This window comes from Notamacropus eugenii, chromosome 3 (assembly GCF_028372415.1).
Source record: "Notamacropus eugenii isolate mMacEug1 chromosome 3, mMacEug1.pri_v2, whole genome shotgun sequence".
NCBI lineage: Eukaryota > Metazoa > Chordata > Mammalia > Diprotodontia > Macropodidae > Notamacropus > Notamacropus eugenii.
The window spans coordinates 36,759,739-36,778,407 of NC_092874.1; the positions used below are offsets into that span (position 1 = coordinate 36,759,739).

The 18,669-nt window shown below is 37.5% G+C and overlaps 1 protein-coding gene across 2 annotated transcripts in view; it reads left to right on the forward strand.

Annotated features, from left to right (window-relative positions):
* TBC1D5 (TBC1 domain family member 5) overlaps positions 1 to 18,669 on the forward strand; it is a 636,101-nt gene that overhangs the window by 416,239 nt on the left and 201,193 nt on the right. For both annotated transcript variants that reach the window (XM_072651232.1, XM_072651233.1), the window contains 3 exons: positions 8,122 to 8,210; positions 10,960 to 11,010; positions 11,098 to 11,167. In XM_072651232.1, coding sequence (XP_072507333.1) covers positions 8,122 to 8,210; positions 10,960 to 11,010; positions 11,098 to 11,167 — 210 coding nt within the window. The remainder of the gene's footprint in view (positions 1 to 8,121; positions 8,211 to 10,959; positions 11,011 to 11,097; positions 11,168 to 18,669) is intronic.

Sequence of the window (18,669 nt, forward strand, 5' to 3'; positions counted from 1 at the left end):
TTTTTATATACTTTATGATGAATAAATTACTTTCAGTATTGCTATGAAAAGAGAACTGAAAAATCCAAATGAAAAAGATCTTAGTTTATGAATTTTAGCTGGGCTGTGTTCATGCTTTAATGTTTTTAATTTTTTACTTTAATATTTTACATATTTTAATATTTTGCAGATATTCTTTTAGATACATTATAGAAATATTGGTGTTAGTTATGAAACAATTAAAAAATTTTTCATGCAAAATTTATTAACTTTACTAAAGAAACTAGCATTTGACAAGACTTGCAAGTGGTACCTGGAAATGGTGTCTCAGGAAGAGTGAGGTTAACCTAGAAAAAAAAGAGTGAGCATGAGAATCCATCCTTTGATGGGGAGGCTTCCGGGGGAGGAGGGTTTTGTTGGGAACTGATGCTATGGCTTTAGTGATTGTGAGGTGGTACTCCCTCTCAGGTTTTAAACTCTCCCTATCTTCCTAAGTGCCATGCTTGCCTGCTGGACACACACAACAGCCAGTTGTAAAATAATAGTCGTTGTACCTGAGCAGAAAGAGACTCTGCTGTGAAAGAAGTGTTGTGAGGAAGTGAGAAGAACAGTCACTGTAGGATCTTACAACTGGAAGAAGGGAACATATAAATGACGTGTGCGGGTCTGCATGTGGTCATGGAGCCAGGTTAAATATCCCATTTTCTGGCCAAGTGACATACTTTCATGAGGTATATTCGTGATTTGGATTGGAATTTCTTGGTTTAAAAATGTGACTTCATTTGTTGTTGGTGAATTACTTGATCTGCGAGAGTTTGTCCTTAGGTTAGGAATTTTGACCAAAATTGCCCATGAGTGGTACATCTTCAGTCCTGCCTTCTCTGTAAACTTAGGGATTTACAGTATAAGCTCATTTCCTGTGTTCTTCAAGGTGACATCCTCTTCCATGTCCTGAATGAAGTTTTGGGTAAAGGGGCCAACAGTGACAGGTGTGTAATGAAACAAAAATGAAGTAGCCCCAAGTGGTACTATACTCATTACAGCCCAGATTAAAACTTGTTCAGTTAAACTCAGTCGTATCAGAGTCCACTAATGCAGAATTTATGATCACTTAGATGTGCATTGTGCTAAAGTTTTCCTTTGCATCATGCCTGAGGGACCAGAGTGAGGGGAGGGAGACCAAAAATGTTGCTAATTAAATTAACAATTTAAACAAGACTGCAGAGGAATGCTTCTCTGTTCTGTAGCACTTCCTCCATTTCCCCAGTGATTGTGTTCTTTCTTAAGTACCCTTCCAGAGCTCATGAGAACCTACAACTTGAAGTTGTGGAAGTTGAGATGAGCACACACTATCTACCCTGCCTACACAGCGAGAACTGTTTTCAGACAGGTACCATAGTCTTCAGTTCCAGTAAGCGGAGCATTTTCGTTGATGGGGAATGAACCACCCAGCCCAAATCCACCTGGATTAGTCTCACTTGTGTCCCTTGCAATACTGTTCAACAAGCATATGTTTGTAAAGGTTGGGTCAGTGTTGTTCCCTGTGATTTACCTATCAAAGGGTAATCTTGTGCTTTGCCAGCCTGTTATAGAAATGACAGTATGCAGAGCCTTCATCTGGGGCCACATGACAAACAACCAGCTCTGTAGAAGGTCTGGACTAAAAATGTGTAAAAAGCCCATCTATTTTATGAAAAGTTGTGCAGTGAATGGAATACTGGGTCTGGAGTCAGGACAACCTGAGTTCAGATCCAGCCTCAAATACTTACTGGCTGTGTGAGCCTGGCCAGGTTACATAACTTCTCTTAACCTTAGTTTCCTCATCCATAAAATGATGATAATTGCCCAGCCTAGGAGCAGTGACAGTTGATTTGATTATGGTTCCAAAATGAAAAGAGGGGCAGGGGAGAAGGAAAGAAGAGGGAAGTATTCAGCTGGTGGTGATGCATCTAGTGAGATGGTTGTGAACCATGACCAGGACCTAGTCTTAGATGATGTGGGCAACTTAAAGTAGCCTAAAGTCAGCAACCAAGGGGAGGCCCTAGTCTGGAGCTCCTATCATGAAAGGATCAAATCCTCTAGGACTTTGTTTTGTGTCTGAGAGGCCCATGAGATGGCCAGAAAATGAAACAGAGAAAGTTTGAAGATCTGATTTAGCCATTAAAAAAATCTGGGTGATTTCACATGGTAATTTTATTCCATGTTTAAGGAAGAAATAATTCCTGGGCTACATGGATTGTGCTTAACAATCTACCTAACTTATTCCGTGAGGCAGATGTGGTCCTAGCATCCAAACCAGTGAAAGATAAAGGAGTTGTGTTTTTTTTTTAAATTATGAATCATTATTATTAGTCAATATCAAAGTCAAAATATTACAAAAATATCCAAGAATAATCATTGTAACCAAATTGCATTTATATCAGAGTTGCAAAAGCTGCTTCAACGTTAAGAAAAATAGTATTATAATTAAGTGTATAACAGCATAACAAAAATCACATGATTATATTCATAGATTCAGAAAAGACCTTTGACAAGATAGCATTTATGTTTTTTAAAAAATACACTGAAAAGCATTGGGATGATCACATATACAAACTGTGTGGTCACATGCAAGTATGCAAGTCATTTATATAATCCAAAGTATCTAAAAATCAAGAGCCAACTCAATAAGCAATCATAGGTAAACAAAAATGGCCACTCTCGTTATTGAATACTAATAGTGCTAACTATAACAACAAATTAGTTCACTTTAACAAACGTTTATTAAGCACTGTCAGTATTCAGGACGCTGTCCTGGACCCTGGGGTTATGAAGACAAAAATGAAGACAATTCCTTCTCTGAAAGAGCGCATGGAGGAAAGTGAGGGTGATCTGGTGTTCCCGGGTCTGACAGTCATTATAGAACCATCTTTTACTAGATAAAAAATGAAAAACTAGGTCAGAAGAATAAATAATCAGTACTGAAAAGCAAGTTAAAAAAAGGTTGTTAGGTATTTGACAGAACAAACAGCATGAACAAGGTGGTACTGCTCTTAGAGGCAAGGAAGCCTGACTGCTGACCTGTGTCCACATCTTGGCCCAAACCCCAGGTGTGGGCACCCTGTGCGAGTCACCTTTCAGACCCTGTTTTCTCAACTATAATATGAGATCTTGGGGTAGGGGGAGAACATATCTAAGGTTTCTTCCATCTTAAATCTGTGACACTTTGAACTAAGGGCTCATTATTAAGAACTGCTGGTAAAGTTGGAAAGCTATTGGCACAAAATATTTAGGCTAGCATCTTATAATACATACTATAGTAAATTCTTACTGGATATAAAATCTGAGCATAAGCAGCTATGCCATTAAAAAAATTAAGAATAAAAATATAATCTTTTACAACTGTGGACAGGGGGAAATTCATAACATTTTTAAAATGGAGAAAATTATAGAAGTCAAATTGGACTATCTTGATCATATGAAATTATACAGATTTTTACATACAAAATTCATGCAGCTAGTATTAGAAGAAAAGATACGAATTTGTTATAAAATGTCCATGCATTGAACATCTGTGATAAAAATCTTATATCAAAAATCTGTAGGAAATTGGCATATAGCTATTAAAAATAGGACATATACTCCCCTTAAAAATAAGACAACAACCTATCCAATCTACATTGTACCCAAATCAGTGGAAGATAAAGTAGTTTTTTTATTATAAACCATTATCACTAGTCAATATCAAAGTTAAAATATTAAATGAAATGTTATTAACGTATCCAAGAATAATCATTATGACCAAGTTGTATTTATACCAAGGTTACAAGGATGGTTCAGTGTTAGGAAAATTAGTAGCATTCTTCAGTAGACAGGTTCTCAAAAGATATGTACAATTTTCCAAAAATGAAACATAAACTATCAGCAGCCATCTCTAAAAAATTTCAGAATTACTGATAATCACTAATAATTTAATGCAAATTAAAATTTAAAAAAATTCACCCATCAGATTGAAAAAGAGCATTAAAGATGCAAAAATTCATCATTACAGGTACTATAAGAAGATAGATGTATTAATTCCTTGCTTGTGGCATTGGTATTGGTACAACTGTTAGAAATAACAACCTAGAATTTTGCAAGAGAAATTACTGTGACATTTATCCTATTTGCTCTAGTGCTGATTTATAATCCAAGATTCAGTCAGTTAAGTCTCTGCCATATGACAAACATCCTCTGCTTGGATCTGAAGAGTACAGAAACAAAACCGTTCCTGTTCTCAAGGAACTTGCATGAACTGGTAGACAACCTAGGTACATACAAATAGTTTATGAGTACAAACAAGTTATACAACAGCAGTCGGGAAGGGGAAAAACCAGATGCTCCAAATGGGGCCCGGGTAGTTAGAGAAAGCTTTGATTAGGAGCTGGCTCTTCATCCAGGCTTTGAAAAATAATCACAGAAAGGACCCCCAGGTACAGAAATTTTACAGAATTATTTGTAATGACAGAAGAGAGCGAATCAAAATATATCCCCATCCATTCAGGAATGACTGAATAAACTCTGGTATATAAATGCAATAGAGTATTGTTATGTTCTAATAAAAAATAGCAAATCTCAAGAATTCAAAGAAACATTAGAAAGACTTACATGAAATGATACAGAGTGAAGAAGGCAGTGTCCAAAGAATAGTAAGCACAAGGACTTAGAAAAATGTCAATAAAGACAACACTGGAAAGATAAAGCCAAACTCCAGTCCAATTCAACCAGTAGGACTGACAACAAGCTGTTAGAATGCAGCCTCCATCCTCTTTTCCTCTTTTCTTTTTATTCATTTTTAAATTAAGACATTTTTTTCCTTTGCTTCCACTTCCTCTGTACCTCCCCCCACACAAAAAAATAGAAAAGAAAATTCTTGTAATTTATGCATAATCAAGGAAAATAAACTCCCACTTCGTCCTTTTCTAAAAACATGTCTCTTTCTGTATATTTAGCCCATCGCCTTTCTGGCAGATATCCGGTGTCACTCTTCATTATTGATCCTCTAAAGTAATGACTGGCAATTGCATTGCTTGAAATTCGTAAGCCTAGAGAAACCTAGGGAGACTTGTATGAACTGATACATAGAGAAGTGTGCGAACTAGGAAAACGATTTATTCTATTACAGTAACATGCCCTTTTCCTCTCAATGCTCAATATACTTGAAAAGTGAGAAGCAATGGTCCCTAATCTTAGCACTCAATTAGGGAGTTTTGCTTAACATTTTCAGCGAATATTCTTTATGAATGTATGTAGGAAGTAACTATTAAAGTTGAACTCATGTGTCAACCTCTTTTAGGAGGTGCTGTGGACAAATTTCTGTAATTTCTTGCCCATAATATAGCCCATGCATAATTCTTATACATTATCCTGACATTTGATATAGATTAGAAAACTTAATTTTACAGAATAGTCAGGTATTGTAAGCTAGTTCACTAAAAATAAAATTCAGTTTAGTTCACTGTATTTAAAGTAGTCTCTCTTAATTTCTGGAACTTCAAGTGAAAGAAAAGACAATGATTTGATTTAATATAAATATTTGTTTTTCACATGTTAGAGATAGACATCTAACTTATTTCAAAAACAGCAGTAAAAAAATATCAGCTACTTATGGAGACTATTATATTCTTCATTTTTCGCTTCAGATAGATTCTTAACCTTTAATGGTGGATTTTAAAAGTATTGAATTCATGTATGGGGTCAGATAGCACAGCTTTTACTTTATCAGTTTTACTTTCATGTTGAATAATTGCCCAACTTCCCTGTTTAGTGACCTATTGATACCCAGGACCTCAATTTCTTTACTACCTGCTCACTCCTTAATCTACTCTTCTCAGTTTCATTCTTGAAAGGTAGCATTTGTCCAGGTAGATAGAAGCTCCTTGAAAGTATTGGTTGTGTTATTTGTATTTGTACTTGTACCGTGTCATGCATTATAGGTGATTAAGAAATGCTTGACTTCCCTATTTCCATAGCCACCACATCAATACAAGCCTTGATCATCTCTTGCGTAGACATTGCAACCACCTTTTTTTTTTCAGGTTAAATTTATTATACATATTTTTAAAGACAAGCAGTCCTTTAACAGTTTCACATACAATTGTTATATTCTGTCCTACTTAGTAGATGGAAGTGCTTATGGGTTGGGGGAGGGAATAAGTTCAGAAAAAATACAAGATAATGACTACTGCTTTGACTAAATTGAGTTTGAGATGTTTACAAGCTCTCCAGGCTGAAATGTCTCATAGTCAGGTGGAAACATGGGATTGGGGTTTAGAAGAAAGATTAGGGCTGGATATGTAGATCTTGGAAAGTTTTACTTAGAGATGATAATCGTATCTATGGGAACTGATGAGATCATCAAATGTGTAGAGAAAAAAAGAAAGGAGACCTAAAATAGAGCTTTGGAGATAACCCAAGGGTTCTTGGGTGTGACAGAGAAAGAGCCAACAAAGGAGACTGAGAAGCATCATTCTGATGGAGAAAAAAGCAGTTCATCCCCCTCCTACCTTTCCAGTCTTCTTGCACCTTCTTACACCTTGACTCTTACTCTTGATTGACTCAGTGTTAATCCAGTGACCCTGGTCAAAGACCAGGCAGGAGATGTAATGGTGGAAGACCAGAAACTGATGCACAGTTGGAAGGTGTTCCTGCTTCTCCTGCAGGAGGCTGGTGACCTCATGGGGTAGTGCTATGACAGAAGGACTCTTCTCTTCTTCTCACATAAGACTGTGATTGTAGGGAGGTGGGGTGTCAATGTCCAGCCAAGAGCAGAAAAGGGAAAGGGAACACTGGAAGGAAGGTTGGTAAAGGGCTTCCTGGCAGTTTCCTCCTGAATCCATTTGGTGGATGGGATATTACATGTAGGTAGAGCACCTCCAGATGGGACAAGCCTTAGGAAAGCCTAAGTGTACGGGGTGGCCCTGAGTTGATCTTTGCAGGAAGCTTGGAGTTCTAAGGAGTAAAGATGAGGAAGGAGTTGGTTCCAGAAATGTAGAATCACATGTGAAAGCCCAAAGGCAAGAGATGTGATGTCTACTTCAGTGAATGACTGGTAGGCTTGTGTGAGCACCATGGAGAATACAGACATGGGAATGCTGAAATGAAAAGCAGACCTAAGAACTCAAGTAGCATTTGGTATAAGAAGTCTACTTACATATATCTAAATAGTCCCTGAGGGTGACATCACTTTATTTTAAAAGTTTATTAATTGATGTCCATGACAGTGATCCTGAGCCACTGAAGAAAAATTATGTTTACTAGCCTTTGTTTCAGAAGAGAGCCAAGATGTCCATAAAAAGTGTTCAAAATGGAAAAATTTTGTCATTTGAGTGTAAAGTTTTTTAGAAAATTCACATACAACTGTGTCTTTACCTGTGCTCCCCTCCAAAATGAACTTAACTAAAATAGGACATCTTAGTAATTTAACGTTAAGGACTGTAGCATAGTTATATTCAGTTAATCCTTAGGAGTTCAACAGTGAATTCTATTTTTTTAATTACTAAATGAAATTTAATTTAAAACCTTTGAATTGTCAGAAAAAAATTCTCACTTTTTAAAAAATATTTTACAAGATAAACATAAGGAAAACTGTATTTTTAAAACCTTCATTTCTTTGTTATATACTCACAAGGTAGGGACCCTTCATTGTCCAACATTCTGAGGTAGCTGACTTCAGCTCTTCTCAAAAGCTACTGACAACCTAATTCTGAGCCATTGTACAGTGAAAACACTGGGTGTCATTTCCTGTGGTTGTTACCCTTCTTACTGGAGATCTTTCTGCTGAAGCTCATGATTGTAATTTGCATAAATGAAATTCATATTTATGAGCATAGTTCTTGTAGCAACTGACAGGTGCAAGGTTGTCTACCATGCCAATTTATTGTCTGCTGTGTCATTTAAAAGAAAACCTCTCACTGTATCTTGAAGAGGAATAAATGCTGTGGTTCAGTTGCAACTGACAGTTTTTGAAAAGGAGACAACTTTTTGAAGCTATTTTATTTTTTTCTTCTTTTATAGTATATGGTAATGTTACTGACTGTTGCAGATTATAGAAGTAAATCTTTGTAGTGTGCTGTAATCTAATGAATTCAACATCTTTTTTCTCATTTTCTTCATATGTCTCAGGGTATGCACGAGCTCTTAGCACCGATAGTGTTTATCCTACACTGTGACCACCAAGCCTTCCTACATGCCAGTGAAGCTGCGAGGCCAAGGCAAGTCTTCACTTTGAGGAATCTTCGTAGTCCAGCTGTACTTTCAGCCCCACTATAATTCCTCTGTCCCTCTACCTTCCCCTTCAAGAGCTTTATAATAAAGGTGGTATTAATTGAATAACTTCTAAACATATAAATAAAAAGAACCAGTGAGATAGGGTCCATTCATTATGTAGTTTTTGTCATAGTTGGTGGTGGTCAGTTATTTCACTTGTTTCTGACTCTTCATGATCCCATTTGGGGTTTCCTTGGGAAAGATGCTGGAGTGGTTTGCATTTGCTTCTCCAGCTCTTCTTACAAATGAGGAAGCTGAGGCAGATAGAGTTAGGTGACCCAGGGTCACACAGCTAGTAAGTGGCTGACGCTGAATTCAAATTGACTTATTTCATAATGAATCCTTTTAAATTTTTGTCGGTAGGATCTGCTCTTCAGCATGCATTGGAAACATGTTTTCCTGAAAGGTTTGTCTAGAACTTTGGGAATTCCCTTGTTTTCCCTCATTATTATAGTAAATTGGGAGCAGCAGGTGTAGAGATTACTGGACTCTAACTGTGTGTAGAGTGATGTCACACTCTGGCAACAATACAGAGATAAAATAAGAACTTGTGAGTTTGCAGTCTAGTAGGATTATATCAGTAACCATGATGCAAACTGGAACATGGCAGGTGGTTGTTGTTACTAACTGGGTGTTCCGGGGGTTCATTAGGAATGTCAGGGACAGAGGAAAGTAGAAGCAAATAAGTCAATTTGACTCCAAAGGAAGATGAGACCTTGGTGAGCAAATCAGAAGAAATCTGCCCTATTAAGAAAAAGAGCTTGTTTACATAAACAGCTCGGAATTCAGCTAGGACCTCAGCCCCAAGATCCAGTCTCTCGTGTCCAGATCTGCCCTACCTCATTTGCTAAAAGAAACGAACTGTCATAAAAATGAAATGTCCCCACCACTAATGTAAAGGAAACATGGCAAAGATAATCCTAAATAGTAAATAATTTGAAAATCATTTAATTTGTTTAGAGAAAATACTGAGTGATTGTCACCCAGGTAAACATATTATGCCAGTGGTAAAGTTAATTTATGTATGCTGAGATAAACCTATTGGATGGAAAGAGGGCTCAGCCAAGAATCCCAGCATCTCAGGGATAGAAGCAAAGTAAGGGACTTCCTAGTTCACAGTAGGTCAGCAAGGTGGCCTGGAGTTAGAAAGACTCATCTTGAGCTCAAATCTGTCCTCAGACATGCAATAGCAATGTGACCCTGGGCAAGTCACTTAACCCTGTTTGCCTGAGCTTCCTCATCTGGAAAATGAGTGGGAGAAGAAAATGGCAAACCACTCCAGTATCTGTGCCAAGCAAAACCCAGAAGGGATCACAGAATCAGACATGACTGAAGACAGCCGAACAACAGTCTGCACTAAGTGACCTAGAGCATACCTGAGAAGTGGTCATCAGGCCATTGCTGGCCAACCTCCAGCTCTGGGAAAAGAGGTCGAGGCTGAAAGAAGCGGAGAGAGGAGTGATTATTAATAATCTTATAATCCATATCTGACTCATAAAAATATCACTACAAGGGATTTCACCAGGTTTTCCCTCATTTTGTTAATTTACATTTTAGAGTCTTTATTCTTGGCTAAAACCAGTCTTCTCCTCCTGCTCCCTTTTTATTCCAAATTGCAGTCCAACTGAATGAATCTGAATCCCCTATTCTCATTCTTCCCCTGCTCCTGTACCATCTGAAATTCCGCTCCTTTCTTGGCGGAACTTGAGTAAGCCCTGTCTTATTCCTCTTTTCCCTTTCCTTCCACTATGAAAGGGCTGATTTCTCTGAAAATTCTTAAGGCATTTTATTTGAATTTCTCCTTTTTACTTCTTTTGTTCTCCTTTATGTCATAACTGTTTTTATATTTTGACCTTCCTCTGCTCACACTAGTTTTTAAGTGTCTTGTCTATATTTTCCATAGCATTCTAGGTCTCTTTTTATCCAATAAGTTAGACTAACCATATTTATATTTACCTTCCAGTCAAATATGTTAATATTTTTTCTTCTTCCTGTGTTTTTTAAAGGTCAACAATTTTAACTTTAGTTTCTGCATAAAATTTCTTCTGCAATATCTAATGTGATTATTGGAGTAGTATGTTTACATAAATTGTTTTTATACACTGTTGCTTAAAAAATTACAGATCCCAAAATATTATGTATAGAGTTTACTTAAAAATATAGTTCATTGCTGGGGGGGGGGGGGGATGCTATTTTATCAATAGCATCCATCAAAAAAGTTAAATAATCCTGTAGACTAGATTGATAAGAAGAGCTGTCACTGATTAATTGCTGTTAAAATACAATAAAAATAGAAGCTATTAAAGCAAAATAAATTAATGTTTTGATATTGCAAATTTGACCAGTAACCATTTTTTTTTCCTTTTGGACAAACAGTGATAGATTGTAGAGTAATCAATTATTCTAGATCAAGCATACTCAAGGTATCTATTGTGACATTCAGTAATTTGTTATTTGGAATAATAAGATAGCTACTTCATTCTAGTGCAGACGAGGCAACTAATTTGTTTTTGATCTTAATAGAAAGGAAAGACTTTATTTATTCAATAGAGCTTCTCTTTTCATTTAAGTGAGCTAATTTTTCTCATTTGAACTGTATGGAAGAATATGGTTTTCTTTATAATGGCAAATGCAGAATGCTGACCTAAATACAAGCTTTGATTATTCACTTGTGTTTCATTTTGTTTTTTTAAGTGAGGAAATGAAAGCTCTTTTGAACCCCGAGTATCTAGAACATGATGCCTAGTAAGTATAAAAACGGTTTTTGACACACTCTTTTCAATAATTTTTCTGTTATGGCAACTAATAACCATTTTCCCCTTCCATTTTCAGTGCAATGTTTTCACACCTTATGGAAACTGCTGAACCCTGGTTTTCGACTTTTGAACATGATGGTCAAAAGGTGAATTCCTTCAAAATCTTTACAATATTCATTTCCCATTGATTCCCATTACAAATTTTCAGTGGTGATCTAGAGGGAACGGGGGCTGGGGGGGAGGGCAGGGGGTTTAGTAATCAAGTTTGATTCTCTCCCCCAAAATTAAGGCAGTGGATGAAATACTTGAATCATCAAAATTCATGTGAGGTTCAGAAAAGTGACCAAACAAACTTACTGCAAACATGGCGGATGTCCATCTACAGTATAAAAACTTTCAGTGGTGTAGAGAATAATTACTTGTGTTACAGATCTCCATGAAAAAAATCAGAATATACTGTTATTATCTGTTTCATTGCATCTTGATGAATCCTTCTTCTACCTAAGCTTACTTGTAGTGGAACAGGGAGAGACTTTAAGCAGGGAGACCAATTAGGAGGCCATAAAATAGATCGTCAACTCTGTAGCTAGTGTCTGTGAACTTGTAATTTTTGTTTTTTCTTTTTTTATACGTCTCAATTTCAATTTAATTTAGGTTCCCTTTGGTACTTGATGCGGTATCTGAGAGATTGTAGGCACTCAATAAATGCTTATAGATTTGTCTACTAATTATTAAATATATTAATTGAAACGTATTTACTTATTTGCATCATTTTTCTCTAACTGAATGAATACAGTTGATACAATGCTTCATATAATTTTGGTAAACTAGGATGATATCACTAAAGTCATAGTCTGATATATTTATCATCAATGTCCCTTGCTATTTATTTTGTAATCAAGCACATATAACCAACTCTGAAGAGCATCCAGTCAATTAATTATTACTATGCTGGTTGATTATTGGCAGTTAGGGCAAGTGGCATAGTGTCGCTTATTTCCATTTACGCTTTGATTCCTTTGCATTCTAGTTTGATGTTGCACGTTAGTCTCCTACCTATCTGAAGCAGTTGAAAATGTAGGACTAGGTCATAGGATCATATCAGTCAATCAGTATTTATTAAATACCTAATATATGACAGGCACTGTACAAAGTAGTGGAGGGACAAGCCAAAATAGGCCGGTTCCTGCCTTCAAAGGAACTGACGTTCCCTCGGGGGTGACAGCATGTGCGTCTCTCATCTGTAAGCAGGCAAGGGCGCTCTCCATGTCACATACAAAACAGTGCAGGGTTCAGGAAAAGATTCCTTGTCCAGAGATGGTGCTGACGCTGAACCTTGAAGGATGCCAGGAAGACTAACGTGGGAGAACCAGCAAGAATATGGGTTTAGTGAGTCAGACAAGGCGTTCCTGTGTTATCCTGAGGCGAGTAAGGAGCTATGGGCATTGGTGAAGTAGAGGAGTGGCATGGTCTGACTTGTGATTAAGGAAAAGTTTTTAATTAGTTAATTTTTGGTTTATAACATTCGGTTCCATAAGCCTTTTTTCTTAAAGGCTTTTAATTTTAGCTTTTAAAAACAAAATGTCAATGATATTACTGCTAAAGGCACAGAAACAAATATGGCCACTCCTTAAATATCTATACATATTTAGGGGTAATGTACATGTTTTTTAAAAATCTAGACCCATGATTTCTTACTTTAAAGACCTTTTGGCATAAAAACTCCATCTACCAATTTTACCAGTTTCAGGAACACCTCTTGGATAATTGATTAACTGATAAACTGATAGATGAAGTAATTTGCTTGTGGTCGCACAGCTGATAAGCGTTAATCAGGATTCGTCCCAGATCTTCCTGACTCTGTTAGGCTGACTCTCTAGCTTACATATCACGCTGATTCCCATTGGATACCCTGTGTCATCACAAGATTTTAAGTGGCTGCGACAACACAGTGAAAGCAGTCCCTTTATTGGAAGCAGTCAAATGCAAGTCAACTTGATGTTTCCTACAAAAAGGAATATGTGGTCAAATGCTTATTTGTTTTTTCATTTAATGAATCCACTCCTTTCTCCTTTGAAGTTCGTACAAAGGAACCTAAGTGGAGCTTTTCCCGTTCAGTTATTCTGGTTCCATCAGAGCTAGACCACGTGGATAAACATTTTACATTTCAGTGCCTGTGAGTATTTATCCAGGACCAGCTGCCCGAGGTGTGGCACTCTGCTAGGGGGCATTCCAGGCTCTACCCTCAGGGAGCTTTTTTTCCAGGGATAGATATCAGATAATGGAGCAATATAAATCTAGGCCTGAAGGTTTACCTTCCAAAGAAAACAAACCACTCACACCAAAGACATCATGTTCTTATGATAATTATCCTTAAGTTTGAAAATCCATTTCTTGGGATTCTTACCTTTAAACATTTCATTAAACACATTTATTCTGTTTGCAAATAGAAAGTTTCGTGGTTCTTTTTATAGTTAAAGATCTCCCCCTCTCAGTGTCTTAAGATATTTATAATTGACAGATGCAAATAACATTCTTTGTTATGAAAAGAAATCCAGGAGGTAAGGGAATATTCTGCATCACATTTATCTTCTATTATGATTTCAGTGGAAGATAAGCTAAGCTGTTTAGCATGTAAGTGATCATCAGCATTAAGTTCTACTTTCTTAAATTTAAGAGATTTTTATCTTAAGTATTCTGAGCAAAGGGAAAATATTTTTAATGTACAGTTTATGCCTGCAGTCTTTAATAGACCACACAAGAGCCCCTATCAAGGATCAGAATAATAGACTACACATGCTATTGATTTAATGATAACTCATACTACTCATACTAGAAATTGATCTGATTTCATTAAAGTAAACATTTTTAACAGGTTCATTCAGGATAGATTCCCTCCCAAGATTTCCACAATTAAAGATCATATTTCCTACAAAGATATAATTTATCCAAGCCTTCTAAAAATGATTATCTTCTGTTTTTTGGTTTAATAGATAAAAATTGTACCTAGGGGAAAAAAATCTTTTAGACTGGCACAGACCTACATATATTTCTATCTTGCATCTGAACTATAAGATCGAAATATGTAAAATAATCATGTGACCACTTTTTTTTTCAAATTGCTTTTGAGTTGCTTTTTTGGAGATGGTTTGACTTCTAAGAGCAGAGGTGTCAAACAAAGGGCCCACAATACTCTTGATTGTGACCTTAACACAATTGAAATAAAAGAGGAAAATATTTAGCAAAATAAATAAAAATGCAATAAAACATAGACAATATTACATTTTAAGAGTAAGTCAGTGTTCATCCTAAGGGAATCCTTATGTATGGTTTAGTGGCTTCTGTTTCTTTCTGATGTTTTAGGGTAAACACTAGGCTCTAAAGTACTAAGTGCTATTTTAAAATGGATATAAATTATTAAATATTATTCAGATAGACATCAGTGGAGGACCATTTTTTAGGGGTGAGTATCATTCATAGCAAAACAAACAGTTAATTTGATCTTAGCCCTGAATTTTTTTCTTCTATACAGTAGGAAGTTCTTTAAGCACATTGTTGGGTCTACGTTCCCTCAATATGTTTAATTCTTCCAGACGGAGGGATAGCAACGTACTACCAACACCTGCTCCTGTGCAATTCTGGTCCATGCCTTTTTTATAAATCCTCCATCCACCCACAGCTAATAAGGAATACTCATTCATAAGTTAGAATCCAACCTCAGACCCTTACTAGCTGTGTGACCATGGACAAGTCACTTAACCCCTTTTGCCTCAGTTTCCTCATCTGTAAAAGGAGCTGGAGAAGGAAACAGCACACCAATCCAGTATCTTTGCCAAGAAAACGACAAATGGGGTCATGAAGAGTCAGACCAGACTGGAATGACTAAACAACAGCTATGTTGGGGCAGCTAAGTGGTATGGTCAATAGAATGCTAGGTCTGAAGTCAAGGAAACTCATCTTCTGAGTTCAAATCTGGCCTTAGACACTAGCTTTGTGACCCTGGGCAAGTCACTTAACTCAGTTTACCTCAGTTCCCAAATCTTAAAATGAGCTGGAGAAGGTAATGTCAAACTAGAGTTTCTTTGCCATGAAAACCCCAAAGATGGTCAAGGAGAGTCAGACATGACTGAACAGGAGCCACAATTATTTGTAGCTAGTTAGATAAATTGATTCCAGACTTTACCAGACCACCGGGAAAGCCTGTGGTCCAGGCTCTTTGGGGATATCCGTAAAGCTGACTGAGCATTCCCAAATTAGGGGAGGTGGGTGGGCTACAGCCAGGAAGATTCCTTTAGTTGAAGATCACTATCAAGGCTATCAAAAATAGGACAAATGGCCAGAGGTATGAGATGTTCAGAACAGGGGTAAGCTGCAGAACCAGGGAGAGGGGAGGTCTAAACTGCAGAACAGGATGTTCCCTTATGGACAGTATGGTGAGCTAAGTCAAGCTAGTCTCCTTTTTTTCATGTATGTCAGTTAGAACATGTAGATTTTAATGCTCTGGGGTGTGTTTATGTATGGTTGGCCCTCCCCTTCAGACTTTTTTTTTTCTTTCTGAAGCCCTTTCACTTTAAGACCTCCCATGTCTTCTAGTCTCATTGTCTTCCCTAGCAATGGCTAAATCTGTACTACTCCAACAAGCTGTTCGGCAGCGGAGTGATGCTACTTACGCTTAGCAGGGCATAGAAGCAGAAAAAGCAGATACAGCCTAAGCAGAACCATTAGTAGTGTCATCATAGATGAAGGTGCAGTGCATTATTCTGTTTATTTCCAAATTGGAAATACTTGCGTAGGAGTGCTTGAATTATGTAACTTTAAAAAAATTTATTTTCAATTTATGGAATATTTGCATAACACAGTATAATAAAAAAGATGATTGCACATGAAACTGCAAGTCTACCATGTGCAACTTGCTCTTCCCTACAAATACTCAGCAAAGTTATCATGTAAATTTCTTTTTTTCTTTTTTATATCTTCCCTCTCTTCCCCCTCACCACCCTATAGATTGCTGCCTTTAGACACCAATGGCTGTGAATGTGTTACATTATTATATACGTCCTTCTATTTATCAGTTCTTTCTCTGGAGGCATATAGTGTCTTCATATGTCCTTTGTTTTTAATTTATGTATTTATAATAGTCAAAATGACTTAGTCACTCAAAATTTATCTTAATGGGTATGTATTCTCATCAGTCTAAGAACTTCCTACACCAGGACAATTTGCAACTTTTCATTTCTGAAATTTGCGTTTTAATCTGTTGTGATTTTTGTCCATTCCTTTCTAAATTACTCCATGAAGGATCTAACATTGTATTGAAGGAATTCATCTAGGTCTTCTGACTCTTTCTAGTTTGACTTAACAACTTTATTGTTCAACAGAAAATGCTTTCCAGAGTTTCCAGTAGTCTTTCTCATCATTCTTGACTTCTCTGAAGCTTTGACACTATCAGTAATCTTCTCCTTAACACTCTCTTTAGGTTTTCAGGATACTACTCTCTCCTTGGTTCTTCTCCTTGTCTGATCACTCCCTTTTTAGTTTCCATTGCTGGATCTTCATACATCATACCCATTAACTGTGGGTATCCCACAAGACTGTCCTGGGCTCTCTCCTCTTCTCTTTTCCTTTTATACTATTTTTTACAAGGTTGTATGAGGTCTAAGTCAGTGCCATCTCATTATCACTAATGTCCTTCTGAACTTTTAAAATGAAGCATTTAGAAGAAGGGGGAGAGCCTCAGAACCTCCCCAACATCTATCATTTCTCACAGTTTGCAACAAAGCCCAGCCTCACACCCAGTGCCGTGGGGACTAATGTTTCAAACTGTAGAAGTTTGATGAGGCCTCAGTAGCCAGCACTACAGCAGCATTCTGTGCTGCAAAAGATCTCTTCAGGAAAGCTGAGGACCAAACGAATGGTGCAGGACATGTGCCTGGGCTTGAAATAGAGCCGAATCCATAGCACAACTCTCCCCCCTCCTCCAAAATCTTCAGAGGTCCAAACTATAGAGATCAACCCCAGCTGCGGTCACACCAACATGGCAGCACTCTACATGACACTCTGAGTCATGGAACTGCCAGAATGGGGCAGGACATGTGCCTGGGCTTGAAATAGAGCTCAAGTCCATACCACGACCCTCCCCCCTCCTCAGAGATCTTCAGAAGTCCAAACTATAGAGATCAACCCCAGCTGCAGTCACACCAACATGGCAGCACTCTACATGACACTCTGAGTCATGGAACTGCCAGACTGGGGCAGGACACCATAGAAATGGAGGGGAGAACACTGTGGAGTCATGTGGCAATCCACTAAGCCTGGAGAAAAGAGCCCAACATCTATTTGGTGCCATTTCTATCCACCCAAAAGTTACTTGGGGCAGAAAGCTAAGGCAGTGAATTGTAAATTGCTCAGTGTGGGAGGAGGCTTAGATGCTTGAGATCCAACCTCCCAGGGAAATTACTGTAGGAGGAAAAGGAGTCAGAAAGAGGACAGCAGAGGAAAATAAGGGGGGAAAGACTGAAATTATGTAAGATCTCAGGAAGAAGAAATTTAAAAGATTGAACACAAGCAAATAACAGAAAAAGCACATTAAAAGGCAAAGGAAATATGGCTCCCAGATCTCACAAATGAGTTCAGACATCCAAGGATAAATACTGTAAAACGAAGGAAAATGACTCAAGATTTGATGAGACAGAAGCCTCTGGAATCTGAAGAGAACATGGACCCAGAGCATGCTTTTTCTGAGTAGTCGAAATGAGAATTGTGAGAGCAGAATTTATGGCCTCTGATGCAGAAATAATTGACAGAGTAGAAAAACTTGAATCTGTGATGGAAAATCTCACCAAGGAAACAAAAGAGGAATTCCAGTGCCCCAAAGTGAGGGGCAGTCCAGAAGAGAAGTTGAAAAAAAAGTTCTCCATTCAAGGGATATTTAGAGACAACCCTAAGATTCATAGGTCTCCCAGAAGAGCGTGACAGTTCAAAAAACCTGAACACCATAATGCAATAAATAATTCAGGAAAACTTCATAGAACTTTTGAACATGGAAAATAAAATACCAATTGAAGGAAAGTATAGATTGCCTCCAGGAAAGCAAAAAAACCCTCAAAACTACAAACTCCAGGATACATAGTGGTTAATTTTAACAATTCAATAAAGAAACAACAAATCCTGCAGAGACCAGAAGACCCTTCAAATATTAAAGAAAAGAAATTTGAATAACACAAGACTATTCAAGACTATTCTGTACCCACTAGAAAACACAGAACGGGGTGAAGTAATGAATGCCAAAGAGAAATAGAGCTCAGGATGCAGCCCAGGTTTACCTACCCTGTGAATCTAAGTCTAAGCAAAATGAAAAAAGATGGATGTTCAATAATAAAAAGGCATTCCAGACATTCTTGGAAGAATTCTACGTTGTGTTTGCCCCCTTCTCTTCTTGAGCACTGCCCATGCTGTCATCACTTCATACCTAGACTACAGGAGGAGCCTTCTGGTTGTTTTCCCTGCCTCAGATCTCTCCCCATTCCAATCCATTTTCTGTTTGACTGACAGATCCCCCAAAAGCAGGTATGACCATGTCAGTGAATGTCAGTGGCTCCCTATTACCTCCAGGATCAGAAACAAAAATCTTGGTTTTGCATGAATTTGC